The sequence below is a fragment of the Aquarana catesbeiana genome, linkage group LG05 (genome assembly GCF_042186555.1).
Source record: "Aquarana catesbeiana isolate 2022-GZ linkage group LG05, ASM4218655v1, whole genome shotgun sequence".
In the NCBI taxonomy this organism is placed as follows: domain Eukaryota; kingdom Metazoa; phylum Chordata; class Amphibia; order Anura; family Ranidae; genus Aquarana; species Aquarana catesbeiana.
In genome coordinates, this window is record NC_133328.1 from 403,723,411 (window position 1) to 403,739,253 (window position 15,843).

General features: G+C 38.5%; 1 protein-coding gene across 3 annotated transcripts in view; it reads left to right on the forward strand.

Annotated features, from left to right (window-relative positions):
* The window catches only part of CDKAL1 (CDKAL1 threonylcarbamoyladenosine tRNA methylthiotransferase), a 1,191,002-nt gene that overhangs the window by 608,201 nt on the left and 566,958 nt on the right, over window positions 1–15,843 (forward strand). For all 3 annotated transcript variants that reach the window (XM_073631142.1, XM_073631141.1, XM_073631143.1), the window contains one exon: window positions 14,103–14,269. In XM_073631142.1, the coding sequence (XP_073487243.1) occupies window positions 14,103–14,269 (167 nt within the window). The remainder of the gene's footprint in view (window positions 1–14,102; window positions 14,270–15,843) is intronic.

Genomic DNA, 15,843 nt, shown 5'->3' on the forward strand with positions numbered 1-15,843 from the left:
TTGTATTTTAGAATGGAAGCACTTAATTTTAGTGTTTAGTGAATTCACTGGTCAGTTGTTTTAAAAGATGCCCTGACACGCTGAACTGTGTCATCAAGCTAATGAAGAAAATAGGTGCAGGTGAGTGTGACATTAGACTGCAAAATACGATCAGTTGGAATTGAATTCAGGTCACAGAGCTGCCCTGTCTATCTTTCCCTGTAGAGTGCTAGCAGAGAATTGCAAAAGCCAAGCAGAGGTGCTTGCATGGCAGACTTGGATTGATTGTCCCGGAAACTGCAGGCAGTATTTGACAAACATTTATGTCAGGCCTTCCCTTGGCAGATGGTCTTTGAGATTTTAGAGTTGTAAAGGGAGATGTATTTCAGTTGTCTGGGCTGTTCCTTAAGCTGCCAGAAGAATTCTCAGTAGGAAAGGGAATAGGATAGAGGTTGCAGAGTTATTGATAAGTGCATGGAGGTCACAGCTAAGGGCCTGGAGACTAGACAACCTGCAAAAATTCATAATGCCCTGGAATAAACAAACAAAAAAAGCCTTCTCAAAATGTTTATATTACAAATACAGAAAAAACATGATGTGTTAGAGAAATCAATAAATTCTAAAGGCCTGTCACTGTTTGCTCTTAACCTTTTCTTATGAGATAGCTTTTGTAATCTATCATAAGCTTCTGACAGTGTGTATGCATTTGTGTTGTTAAGGCAAAGTTTGAATCATGCCTTCTTTACTAGGTGAAAAAATAAGATCCAAGCGGTACTGATTTTACAATAAAGGTGTTAAAGTTAAGAGTAAAAAGTTACATAATTTGTATAAAAATATACAAATAAAAAGAGAGAGAGAATAAAAACAGTGGCAGTTGGACATAATAAAATATAAAGGACAGGAGAGAGTGGCAAACATGGTGTGACTGTGTCTTCCCTTCAGTGAGGTGAGGTGCAAACCTGGGTCTGGTGGTGATTGACAGAGCTTCAATTATATCTGTGGTGCATCTGGTCTTCTCTCTTGCTTGTCTGACTGGTATAACACTATTAGATGTGTCTGTATTGGGGGAGGCAAAAATAGTTCTACGTGTGTTGGCTAAGATTCTGTTGACAATCTCTAGGTCTGAGTCTATAGGGGGGTAGTTGGTGCATTTCTGTGGGTATCGCTGTAATATGGGAATTAATCTGGTAGAGGGTGTTGTCTAAGAGGAAACTATTGAAACTGGTGGTTGGATGAGGTGTGAGGGTAAAGATTAATGTTTTGTAGTAGAGGTTTTTGAGCCCAGTCTTGCCACACAGATTTAATCCAGCTCTGAGCAATCCTCTTTTATTGTTCAGAGAGATAAATCTTGACAAACAGAGAAAAACTTTGTCAAATCCTCCCCCTTGCTGTGAGTTACAGGTGATTTACATACCTTGTGCACTAGCCTAAGACATGCATTGTTTTTTAATTCCCACCCCCACTCCTTTCTTCAGCAGCTCTGCAAGGATTGATTGTTCCACACCTCAGCATGATTTGGCATGCTGAAGTCATGTGGTTACTTTCCTGTCTTTTCACTGGATGATAGAGATCATAGCAGAAGTTCAGTGTAAGAAATACACAGGAGAAAATGCATATTGACAAGGAGTGTAGAGGTGGGCGGGGAGTCTACTGACATCATGACTCCACCCACCAAGCTCCAGACAACAGACCCACCCACAGAATATGCAGTTTTTCGGCTCTCATAACAAACAGAGGGGAGACATTTGACAGGTAAGGATACATGCAGGAGGCATGTATATCCTTATAGATAACCCCTATGGCAGTAGTTTAGAAAGGATGACATTGGGTTTCATCCACTTTAAGGCTTGCTGCTTTATAGTTGGGGAGGGATTTTGTGGCCTATTTAATTTCTTCCAGAGAGTTGGGCGTATTGAGCAAACCTTTAAATCTGTTTTAGAGATTTTAGGTAGTCCACATGAAGATAGATAGGATTGTGTATAGTCTGAAAGGGCATTATTATCAATAACAATCTGAGTGTCACCTAAGACTTTATACAGGTGAAAGTAGAAGTCTTTACAGGCATCTGCTATTGTATGAGGGGGTCATAGGTTAGAGAGCTGTGAGAGGGATGTGCACTGGATGTGGTATGAGCAAGTGGGCTAGAAGGATTTGTTTCCCTTGTCATTGTACAAGTGGCAGCATGTTTTCTCAGCTTTATCCACTGCTAATTCTTTGAGCTGATTTTGAATGCGATAGATACATTATAGTAAAAATAGAAGGAGTTTAGAAGTCAGTTTAGGTTCCAGGTTAGATGGTCCTGATTCAAGTTGTGAATTGAGAAAAGAGACAACCTATTCATCTTAGACACTAAAGGGATGCATTGGCCTCTCATGACAGCATTACAAGTGTCTCAAATTATTGTATTAAAGTTGACAGTGCCCATTTTATTTGTAAAGTGGTCAATAAGACATTTTTTTCAAAAGATAAGCTACCACAGTTTTGAGGGCAAGTAAGTTTGGGGTGAATGGTCTGAAATACGGGGTTGTGGTATGACCAGCTAATGGGAAAAAGGTAAGAGTAAAGCATATTCCTCTAGGTGGGGGCAATAACCAAAAAATATGTAATACTGGTGTGTTATGTGGACATTGGAAATAAAGTGAATTGTCAGTGTGTGGGGTGTTTAACCCACTAGTTGTCATATAGTCTGCAATGCCTGGAAGAGATGCAAATTGCCACACCTGCAGATTTTTTATTATTTTTTTATTTTTTATCTTAGGTTAGTTATGTATGTGGATAACATCTGTAGGCAAAGTCATGTGTGCCACTCTTATTAAAGTGGGTTTCCTGTATATAGATAATATCAACATGAAAACATTTTAATTCTTAGAGTGTTAGCATACATTGTAACTTGGAATTCAGTCCCATCACATTTAGTGGTAGTATTTTGTGCATGGTGATGGCAGAGAGAAAGGACATGCTTTGCTAACTGGCACCCAGGACACAGTATGTAGGTGGTTCACATGCAAAGTCAGTCTTGTCATGTTTAGGGCTGGAAGGTGGTTAGTGCACAGGTTGTGGTCTCTGATTCTCTATGGTTGGGGCGACATGAAGCTGAGAGAATAAAGATAAGTGAGTAAGAAAGAGTTGAACAGTGCACAATGACAATAAACAACATATACACAATATAATAATACACACAATACATTGTAGGCAACCATATATGAATAAGTGGGTGGTCAAAGCTGTCATGAGACATTTAAATATTCCATATCATTAACAGAAGTGAATTGAAGACCTGTTTGGGGGAGACACATGGATTGTCTCAAAAAGAATGCCCTACAATCCTGCAAATCTAATATCTTTGATTTTTGTTCGCTCTTTGAATAAGCCTATAATATACATGAGGAAAGGACCAGCCAGCAGCAAGGGAATTATAGAGGGAGGGTTATCTTAAGTGACAAGGGTCAGGGTAGGGAAAGTTAGGTTTGGGATACTTTCTAGGATATGTAGGAAAGGGTGAAGAAGGGGAAAGGAGGTACATCTAAGGGATTGGTCTAGCTAGGGTGTGAAAAAGCAGTTTTGTAGTATTAGACCACCAGGATATAAACAATTGGAAATTGTAGTTGTACCAAAATCAGTAGCCTTGGGAACTTACTGACTGAAATTGGGTAGAATAGGTAAAGGTAGGAGTGTGTGGGGGTGAAGTATTGGGATTGGGCAATTGAGCATATGTATATATGTATGTATATATTTTCCTGTGCAAATTGTAGCCTAGGTTTCCTGTTCTTAGTTGAAAGGAGTGGCACCCGGTGTGGTCTTCTGCTGCTGTAGCCCATCTGCTTTAAGGTTTGATGTGTTGTGCATTCAGAGATGGTATTCTGCATACCTTGGTTGTAACGAGTGGTTATTTGAGTTACTGTTGCCTTTCTATCATCTCCAACCAGTATGCCGATTGTCCTCTGACATCAACAAGGCATTTTTTTTCTCCACATAACTGCCACTCGCTGGATATTTTCCCTTTTTCGGATCATTCTTTGTAAACCCTAGAGATGGTTGTGCGTGAAAATCCCAGTAGATCAGCAGTTTTTGAAATACTCAGACCAGCCCGTCTGGCACAAACAACCATGCTTCATTCAAAATCGCCTAAATCCCCTTTCTTCCCTATTCTAAAGCTCGGTTTGAACTTCAGCAAATCGTCTTCACCACATCTAGATATCTAAATGCACTGAGTTGCTGCCATGTGATTGGCTGATTAGCAATTTGTGTTACCAAGCAATTAAATTGGTATACATAATAAAATGCCCGGTGAGTGTATTTGTAAACACATGTTTATATTTAGAAACAAAGATATGTGGGGGTAGTTATTCCTGTCCCCTTTTTGGAGTGTTATGAATGCTTTTCAAGATTGGATTTTATAATATCCTGAAACAATAAATCTAAAATTATCACGCCAGTTGCAACATCTAATTTTTGGTATCCCAGAGGGCCTTTTCCTTCCTTTGAAGGGGATAAGAGGTGTATCTTGAACCATGTATTCAACTATTGATGTGAACATTTGGTCGACGTGCTGACAATCCTCCTCTTCTTGTTGTATCTTGATAAAAGGAGGATGAATTTGTAAATTTTTTTTTAAATAGTATATGAATAAAAATTGTAATATTTTATCTCTTGGATTTCATGAAGCAGTTATAAGTATCTTAAAAGCCTAACCAAATCTTTTGAGTATTTGTAATTGGTTAATGTATAGGGGGTATGGTACTTTATAATGTTCTTTGACAGCTCTGCTTGCATACAATATAAATCTATACTTGACTAAAGGTATGCAATCTGCATAAGTGTGTTTTGTGTTGCATGCCTGAAATATTGATTAGTCCATCCTGCCACAGTACTGAATAAACTCGCAAGTTTAGTCACTCCACTGTAAATTTCTACCGTTCAAGTAATGAGGAGTCCAGACCAGATGTATCATCCGCGGTGGTGACTGAATTGACGCATTGGAAGTGCTGCAGCGTTTAAGGTGAGACCGAGAATGTGGTTTAATGTTCCTTCTGGCACAATACATTATCCAGGCTGAGTTACTTGATCAATGCTGGATTGTTTTAGTTTCTTGTGTGTGTGTTTTTAATTTAAATAAAGTGTAAACGGCTTTACACTATTGGAACCCCTTTTTTCTTTCTTGTTTACCATATGGGGAGTTCCATAAGAGAGGAGTGACAGGACCAGAAGCCATATTAGATGTAAGTCATACCTCACATGTGTGGTGTGAACACCGTTTACATATGCGTGTGCGACTTGCGTATCTGTTCTCTTCTGCGCGTGAGCACAGAGGGATGGGGGCACTTTTATTTATTTATTTTTTTCCTCTTTTTTTTTTTTTTTTTTTTTTTATTATTACACTGTCCCTTTATTTGTTAATCACTTTTATTCCTATTACCAGGAATGTAAACATCCATTGTAATAGAAATAAGTATGACAGGTCCTCTTTATAAAGAGATCTGGGGTCAAAAACATTTTTGATCTTTTGCTTTAAAAAAAATATATAAAAAAATGTTCACTTCCACTCTGGAGACATAATTGCGTCTCTCCGGTCCTCCAAAGCCATAGAGGCGATCAAGGCATATCTACTCTTTGATCATCTCTGTGACCAGCTGGCGGCACAGTTGGACCATTTCTCGGAGGAGCTGGCGGCACAGTTGGACCATTTCTCGGAGGAGCTGGTGGATACAGTAAGCCCAAGAGACACCTGCAACTTCTGAAATTGTTCCAGTGGCTCATGAGCTGCTCCAAAGCGCTTTCAAGAGAGAGCCAATCGCTGGCTGAAAAAAACAATATGGGGTTATGGCTGATCTCTTCAGCCATTATCCCGGTAAACCGTTTGCAAACCACAGCATATATATATATATATATAATATATTGCGGTCAGCAAGTGGTTAATATTTTGGAGGTATTATATGTCTGTAGGGTTAGATGATTATATTTATGCCTGACATATTGCTTGAGCAGTTTTGAATTTGAAGTGCCTATTTACACTCTTCCAGTGTATTGAGGTAATTTACACATTATAATGCATGTTACTACAACTCAAATTAATGCATGTTACATGCGATAGCAGATTGCCATGCTATTCAAGTTGAATGATGCTCCAATGCACAAAGGCAGTAGGTTATGTACCTCTGACACACATGTTGCAGTGCACCACAATGTACATTAACACTCTGCTGTGGTGCACACTGTCAGGAAAAAAAAAAAAAGTTACATTTAGTATTTATTTTAAAATTACCCCAGTTCTGCTGAAACACGTTAATTTAATAGACTGTCTTAAAAGAATGAGGTTAATTTACTTAGGTCAAAGAAGCTGTTCACTTTGTAAGGGGATATAACTTAGAGTTTTGAGAATGAGGTGGAGTTCTGATTTTCATTACCTAATCATGTGCAAGCAAATTATTTTTTTTTTTCCCTTGCACTTAATTAGGTATTTGCTTTACAAAATAAAATGTTTCACTTTCAAAGAACTCCTGAGAAAATGTGAACACCTTTTTGCCTTTAGTAAATAAACCCCATTGCACTTTAACACATATGCATTAATGCAACTCACTAGAATGACAAAGTGTGATTGCGCCCTTTAGTGTAAATTTTTCCTGTGTGATTGATGGTTCATGGTTTTTTTTTTTTTTTTTTTTTCTACCATGCCAGCAATTGCACCTTACTGTTCAATACAGTAAAACCGAAACACCACAAATATACTTATGGGGACATAACTCAAATATATGTATCTAATGTACAAAACTTACTGGCTGTATTTAGCTTTTATTTGTTGGGGAGGGTAGGATAATGTGAAAACAAATCTATTGTATAATACAAAAAAAAAAAAAATAATTTACAGGAAATTTTTCCTCTTCTGACGTTATCCCTTTAGATCGCAGTTTAAAAAATGTAGATGTTCTAAAATAAAAAAAATAAAAAGAAATAGCATAGCGTGCAGTCTTTTATTTATGGTTCCATTAAGATGAGGATCACAGAATGGCACTTTGATTTTGGTTTGGCTGTTCGATGACCTTCTAATGTACAGTGACAAACATGATTTGTTCCGTACTTATTCATCAACCTTGTAGCAATGCTTGATACTGTGAAACAGAACGTTTAATAGACACCCTGAAAGATTTCTGTGGCCTTGATGACATGAGCCCTAGCTGGGTCAAATCTTTTCTCAGTGAAGTGTGACTATTCCACTTGAGCTGATATGAAGCGTCCAGATTTTCTATAGAGTAGATAATCTCTTCTTCATGGGTCTATTAGACCCCTGCTTTTCATATATGCAAAACCATGTTAATGTAACTAACTGAGTTTACGTTTTTGTTTTTTCCTGATGTTCCTACAAACCCATTTAATCACTCTCCAGTAGCAATAATACACAACCCTTTTATTGTATAGCAAAAGCTAGAAGAGTGTCAAAACCAAAAACTGAATTAATGTATCATTTTCTTTATTTCAAAGATTGTGATCTGAGGTTTGTTGGTCAGATACAGTGGTGTAACATATCATGTGATCTGCTTCCTTCTGCCACAGCCTAGTGACTATAGTAGCATCTTTCTTGATGAATGTACAGCAGCAATTCCATTTGTCCAACAGCCAGGGGCCATTGTACACCAGAAAAAGAAGAGATCTGCTCCTTCTTCTTAACAGGGATTTAGAAAGATTCTTGTTGTGGGGGGGGGGGGGTTAAAATTCTGGACAGCTTTTTTTTCCTCATATATGTGTTACCAAGATTTCTTCCCTCTTCCTATCCTGTAATCCTGTACCCGTAGACTCAACAGAACTCTTTGAATCTGCGGTGGTGCAAAAAAATAAAATAAAATGTGCATGTGAAACGCACGCTAAAAAGTGCACTTAAGGGTGTGCATCTTAGCCAAAAGGCCATGGAGAGAAAATGCTTTCAATGTGAGGAAAATCTCCTCTTAGTTGTCACAGAAACAAGTTTCCTCATTGGAAGCTTTCCCTCTATTCCTATTTTGGTGACCACCTAAAATTTTGAAAAAAAACTGCTTTCGTTCCCAGTGACATTGGTGATTGACCAAATTTATAGAAAGTGAATCTCCCCAATATTGACAGTCAAATCTAAAAAAAATGTTTTTCCTTAAGTTATACTTTACAAAAGCACATTTACTGCATGATTTATACACTGATCAGCCATAACATTATGGACCACTGACAGGTAAAGGGAATAATAATGCTTATTTTGTTACAGTGGTACACAAACACCTGGAAGTGGGTAAGATATATTGGCCAGCAAGTGAACATCTTTTCCCAGTGTTGAAGGCAAACAAATGGGTGCCACAGTTTGTTGTTTAGCCACAAACTGGACAGGATGCCCAGGTTGACCTGTATTCACTGCCAAAAGCACTTATAGGCACGTGAACATCATAACTGAAACATGAGCTGATGAATGATATTTTCTTTTACATCATGCAGATTGCTGGGTGTGTGTGTGCGACACGTATGTGGCGAAGAGATGGCACCAGGATGCACTATGGGAATACAGCGAACTGGCAGAGGCTGTGTGATGTTTTTGGCAATGATCTGCTCTAAAACCTTGGGTCCTGCCATTCATATGGATGTTGTTTTGACACGTACCACTAAAAAAGATCATAAAGATTCTACATTGTTTCTTGACTCCTTTAGGAAGACATATGAATGCCCGGTGAACTCTTCAAATGATTAATTGTTCTATGGGAGTTTGTACATACATTTTAAACTGCTTCTTTTTTCATATCAGTGGTAGGCTAGGAAAAATAGCAGTCACCTACATATGTGTGTCCTTTTTTCATTAGTGTGTACATTTTCCAATTGTAGACTTTGCCTGTAGTTAGTGTTTGGCCAATGTGGTGCTGTATATGTTCTTATTGTTATGCATTGTGTACTGAGAAATAGCAAACATCCCTGAAAGTGTTGTATTTTCTTCATAATCAGGTTGGAAAGGTGTTGTTCCCTTTAGAAGAACAAAACTTAGCGAGCAATGTATTGTGCTGTTTACTGCAAAAATATTGCACTTTATATAGATTTTTTTTTTTTATTTGCTGGTGATATTGGTAGTTGTAGATGGACAAAGCTCTGAAAACAGTGACCTTGTGTGCTTTGTGAAGAGAACTCAGTATCTTAAAAATCTGCTCAATTTCCTATTCCATTATAAAACATATACAGTATCACTACAGCACAGGCCCCTCTAATGGAGTGTTAGCACCAAAATGATCTTGATGATAGAGAGAGAGATGTTCGATTGAAGTGAGTGCCATCCTGCAAGTGAGACAATTACAGTACCATTTACAGGAGCGTAAACATGTGTAGCTCTAAATTGAATCATCCCCCCCCCCCATTCCCTTTTTCTTTGAATAGTGATAGATTAGGGAAAAAGAAATCAAACAGAGTCACGGGGAACTGAATTTTAGATAAACAGGAGACAGTGTAGTTTTCATTATATTCTACTGGGTTATTTGTAACCAGAAGAGAAGCTTTGCGTTGCATAGTACTCTGGGTAGCTTCACATATAGGTGGAAAAATAGCATGTAATTCTGCTGGAATAATGTTTTTTTTTTTTTTTAAACCTCTTTTCCCTAAAAACACCCCCATATTTTACCACCTCCATTTCTTTTCAATACTTGTTTTTTTTTACCAGTCTGCAGAATGGTCTGTAAATATAATGGGGCTACAGCGGGTACATGCTTTAATTCAAAGTGGCTTGATGACCGTGGCCACAGACCTTTCCACTGCAAGTTATTTTGCAAGCTTTGATATTCACAGGTATTAAGTTTTTGCAGCTAAATTATGCATTCAAAATGTAAATCACTCTTTACAGATTAAATTCACTTTTTTTTTTTCCTAGTTAGAGCAGTAAAGTAAGCCTTAAAGAACAGCTTAAAAAAACAGACCAGTAGAGCAACAGATAAAGGCAGCTAAAAGTGTATCTCCACTTTTGCAGCCATATTCAGATAACACCTACTTTCTTTGTTGCATGTCCCCATTCACATAGCATAATTAAAAAAAATATGTATGTTGTATATTTTGCAGCTTACCTATTTGTGATGCTCTATTATGGATCCTTTGGGAAGAAAAAAAATACTGCATATTTCTTTTTGGATGGGGGCTATGTTTTCCATAATAATCCTGTCTCTACTGTTCAAGCCGACCTTGATTATCAGTTGTAACTGGAATTGAACATGTTCTGTAACAACAAAGAATTAAATTCTTAGGGGCTAGGCTTCTTGCATTATATGTAATTGTAGACCGACTTGGGACAGACTTACTCTAGGTAAACAATATTAAAAAGTGTATGCATGTTGTGTAAATGGGAACACATAACAAACATATGATGTGGTTTTCTCAAATTTGACTGCAAAAGTGGGTATACACTTTAAGGCTGGATTCACACCTATGCAGTTTTAGTGCTTTTTGCATTTTGCAGATTTGCAATACAGTCCATTTACCATGGTTTCCTATGGAATACGTTCTGCAGTGCAAAATGCAAAAAGCACTAAAAATGCAAAGGTGTGAATCCAGCCTAAGGCTTCCCCTTTTGCCTCCTGAGCCTTTGTTTGGTCAGTAGGAGTTCTCATCACGTTAACCCAGTGGTCATCAACCCTGTCCTCAGGGCCCACTAACAGGCCAGGTTTTATGTATTACCTTGGGGAGATGCAGACTAGAATACTGCAATCACTGAGCAACAAATGATATCACCTGTGATGTATTTCAGTTATCTTGCAAACCTGGCCTGTTAGTGGGCCCTGAGTACAGGGTTGATGACCACTGCGTTAACCTTTTCCCATCGCCTTCGGGCCCTTTAAGAGGTTCTCAATGCTGGGAGATGGAGGGGATCATTCCAATCGTGTGACGATGTGATTGACCGTCACAACGGTCACATGATCTGAAGGATCCAGATTGCAAGTATGCATCGGGAGCTTTCCTGTACCCGCCAGTTACTGTGCCAGGTGTGCGCACACAGCACAATAGTGTGTTTATATCTGGCCACATATATACAGCCTCTTTGCATCAAAGCCCACCTTCTGAAAGGCCATATATATGTGTATGGCCAGCGGAAGAGGTTAACAGACCAATAAGTAAGTTTCAAGCTCAAATTCCACTTTTAAAATACTTCATATTTGAGCTGTCTGTCTTTGGATCTTCCATTCATTTTTGCATGTGGCTTTCACTGAAGGTAACCTCTATTGTTTGTTTTCATCATATGCTAAATTTGAAATATCCAGAACTGTAACAGGTTTACGTTAAAGATGTTGCTATTATTGTATTGGCCAAATATAGTGAGGTGTTAAAGAAACCGGAAGTGTTTTATAAATCTGAGCTTTCAATGACACAGTCTTTCTTGTTGTAGGTCCCTCCACTATGATATAACACACTGAAATTTCAATAGCAAGGACACTTTTTAGCACTTGGGGACACTGTGTAGCGCACAGTATGTAGGCAAATTATACATTTCTGCTCTGGCCCTGATTCACTGGCATGAAAATAATTGGCTAAATCAAATCACACAAGTGCTTATTTGACCTCTTTTCCTTTTATATTAGCTTTTGAAAAATAACAAATGCAGTAATATAGAGGTTGGTAAAAACTTTAGCGCAGCATACAAATTTTGGTAGTAAATTAGTCAACTCTGTATAAAGATGTACACATCAGACCAAACAAAGGGACAACTTATGCTGCACATGGGAACAGAAGGATTTGGTCTCAACAGGGGGGCATTCTTTCTAAATGGTAGATATTTGGAGCCATAGATTATCAATTGGAATTGCTAATTGCTGCACTGTGATGGTTAATCAGAGATTCAGATAATAATTTGCATTTTTTTTTTTTTTTCATCTTTTCTGATCCAGCCAAGAACAGTAGCATGCTTGCAATTTATTTTTCAATCTCTGGGTTCCTTTCTTTTTTCTTTTTTTTTCCTTTGTATTTGTACTGTATACACAGTATTCATTTATTTTCCTTATTTTTATGACAATTGGTGACCTCAGTACCAGTACCCTGAAGGAACTCAATCTAATGTCTCCACCATAATCATACACACACACGTACACTTTGGGATTGTTGTATGATTTCCCTTGATATTTTAGTGCAACGACCTGATGTATGTCTAGCATAAGAAACATTTGCATATATTGTATGCTTGTTTTGAAATGTTGGATGAACTCCAATATTGTCATGTCTTAGTACTTGAATACTTTCAATGAGAGACCCAAGATCTCTTGATGGTGAAGAAAATTGTCTGAGAGAAAAAGTTTAGGCCTATTTTCCATTTGCAAAGCCAAACATCAGCATGCTGACGTCTATTTAACACAGCTATCTACAACAGCAAAGGGTATGCTGTGCTGGTTACAGACATTGTGTTCGTAAACAAGGCTAGACGGGTATGGATATTCCATCAATCTTCTAAAGGCCTTTATCAATTGTGTTGCTACTGAGCATTTATATGGAACGTTTAGAAACAAAATTGTGTTTTTAATTGTTTTTGCAGTGTTTTCACACCAGAAACTCATTCAAATACTTTTCAGTTGTTTTGGAGAGGTTTTCTTTTTCACTGCAGATTTTCTAAAAACAGGGTGCATTTCAGGACGGTTTCTATTTTGGGTAACAGGTGAAACCTTATCCAGTTCATTTCATAGTTGTACACATATTGTCAGTTATGATAGTTTAGCCATTTAGAAGTTATTACATTTATCATTGCTGTCTGTCAGTTTGAGGGGATGCAAGGCATACCGAGAGCATGGTGGAGGTATGAAGGTAAAAAAAAATGTACACACATAGGTGTCCGTTTATGAAACTGTGAACAGCGGGGATCCCAAAGATCTCCGCTGATCTCCGCTCATAACCAGTTTATGAAACCGAGATGATCTGTGGAGAACATGTTTTCCACCAAATATCTCTGCACCCAGAGAAGCTGTCATTGTCTGACACAAATGGCCAGTTTATGAAGGTGCAATCTCAGCACTTCACTGGCGATCTGTGTCAGAATTCACCCTCCCCATTATACCAGCTCAGAGGTGGGGAATCAGTGAAGAGAGAATCCTGGGGGAAGAAGGAAGATTATTAACTTCTTCCTCGATTAGACCCACCAAGGACGGTAACCATGTACCCCTGTCATATTTATGTGTGCATATGTATGTTTATATTATGTTGGAGGACTTTTCATTTTAATCACATGAGGTGGGCCATCTGTGTACTGAATAGTGATAATTTATCACTGCTTAATAGACTGACACCTCGAGTGTTTCAGATAATTTCTGGTACTGTAATCTCGCTATGCCCGAGCCTGGCGCTCCCACTTCCTCTCTTTCTCAGTGAGCACTGGGAGGCACAGCAGAGAGCCGGTAACTAACAGTGACCATTCTCTGCTCAAAGCTAACCAAGAAATAAGCAGTCATGTGATTGGTAAGTTCTTGGGCTTAGAGCCAGCAAGGGACATCAGACTGATGCAACAACCGGGGGTGTTTGTTTTTTGTTTGTCCATACTTCTCCTTTAAAAGAAGCTTCCTTCAAAGTACTTTTCTAGGAACTGTTATCTTGAAACAAAACACTGTACATTACTTTAGCAAAATGGTAGCCTTTTTTGTCAAACTTATCCCTTTGGTAACCCGTTAACTCTAACTGACATTACTTGTTGAGGCATATTTGTTTTAATGTATGGCTGCATCACACTCTCAATTTATTTTTATTTTTTTTAATACTGTGTTTGTAAACATTTGCTTCTATGTTTGTACACATTGCATTCTGCTTTTTCAAATACACTTTGAGACTGCTGTTAGGTCTCTCATTTGTATTACATCATGACCAGCAAATTCAGTGTGTGCACTTGGATAGGCTTTTTTAAATGCCATATGCTGTTCCTGAGCTGTAAATGTAAATCTCCACCTGGAACACAGTAATCATTTACTGTATTGTTCCAGCACTATAGAGATCATAAAATGAACGTAATAACCCACTGCTGCCCAGGGGATATGCCTTCTTTTAGCCCCCTTCATTACAATGCAAAGTCCAGAGTGGCTGCATAATAGCCTTGTAGAAACCCAGAATTAAAAGGGAACAGCTGTATGATAAATGTAAAAAAAAAAATAAAATGATTTATCTTCTTCTGTTCACAGAGGGTGTTTGTGAGATTTGGCTGACCAGTGAGGACACAGGAGCCTATGGTAGAGACATTGGCACCGACCTCCCAACACTCCTATGGAAACTGGTTGAAGTTATTCCTGAGGGTGCGATGCTGAGGCTTGGCATGACCAACCCCCCCTATATTTTAGAACATCTTGAGGTAAGGACATGCAGTAGATGTACTTCTTTAATGGATGTCAGTAAAATTAATACTGGTGACAAAAATCAAATGGTGTTGATCACGTGATTTTAGTTTGTTGTGCGGCATAATATATTCTAAGATGTTGATTTAAATTCATTAGGGTTGTCCCGATACCGATACTAGTATCGGTATCGGCACCGATACCGAGCATTTGCCCAAGTACTTGTACTCGGGCAAATGCTCCTGATGCTTCCCCCGATACCTGGAGGACAGCTGTGATCGGCGCGTGGGGGAGTTACAGGATTCTCCCCCAGCGGCTTTCACCAGCTTTAGTGACATACAGCGGTGATCGGTCACAGCTGACTGTCACTGCATCCTCCTCCATGCTCCCTCTGTTCCTCTGTGCCTCTCCGCTGTCCCCTGCATTCCTCTATCCTTATCTGTCCCCTCCGTACTCCCCCTCCGTTCCTCTCTCCTTATCTCTCCCCCTCCGTTCCTCTCTCCTTATCTCTCCCCCTCCGTTCCTCTCTCCTTATCTCTCCCCCTCCGTTCCTCTATCCTTATCTGTCCCCTGCATTCCTCTCTCATCTGTTCCCTCCGTTCCTCCGTCCTCCCCCTCCTTCCTTTGTGTATGGATAGAGTCAGCTGACTCTGTCCATTCACATAACTGAAACATTGTAATCTTCTGTGATTACGATGTGTCAGTTTATGAATGGGGAGGAGCCGCTGTCATCTCTCCATTCATTCTCAGTGCAGCTGACGCTGCAGAGAAAGGGACTGGGGAATCTCTATCCTCTGTCTCTTTCTCTGTTTCAAGGGGGAGATATCAGAGGTCTGTTAAGACCCCTGATATCTCACCAAAGCCCCCCAACAGGGCTGATTTAAAAAAAAAATAAATAAATAAATAATAAAAAAATATTATTGTAAAAAATAAAAATTGTAAAAGAAAACAAAAAAAAAAACCACACACACATACAACGTTCACCCCCCCCCCCCCCCCCCCCAAAAAAAAATAGCAAAAAAAAAACTGTCACGTGACATTAAAAAAAAAGTATCGGTAATCGGCATCGGCGAGTACTTGAAAAAAAGTATCGGTACTTGTACTCGGTCCTAAAAAAGTGGTATCGGGACAACCCTAAAATTCATACATGCTCACATGTGGTTAAGCCTTTTACATGCACAACAGTTACCTCTCCATACCATTGTCTTTCACTTGTTATGAGGAAGAAGCTGCAGTGGAGTGCTAAAATCTGCAAAAAAAAAAAAAAAAAAAAAAAAAGAAACTTTTATCAAAGTTTAAGGCCATTAGCTTTTTAGACATTTTCACCCTTAGCGTGAAGTGTTAGCAAGTGTTTTTAACACTTTTTATTTTTTTATATAAAAAAAAATGTAATCTTGGTTTTTAAGAATAACTGACTAAGCAAAGTACATTACACTGTATTGGGAATAGCAAGTATTAGAAATGACACTGTATAATAGAAGCTGAAAGAAAAAAACAAATTTGTTTTTAAAGATTTGTCTGCAATGTGTGTATAATATTCTTATCTTGTACTATACAGTTTTAGCTGGTAAGTACTATGGTATGTTCCAGG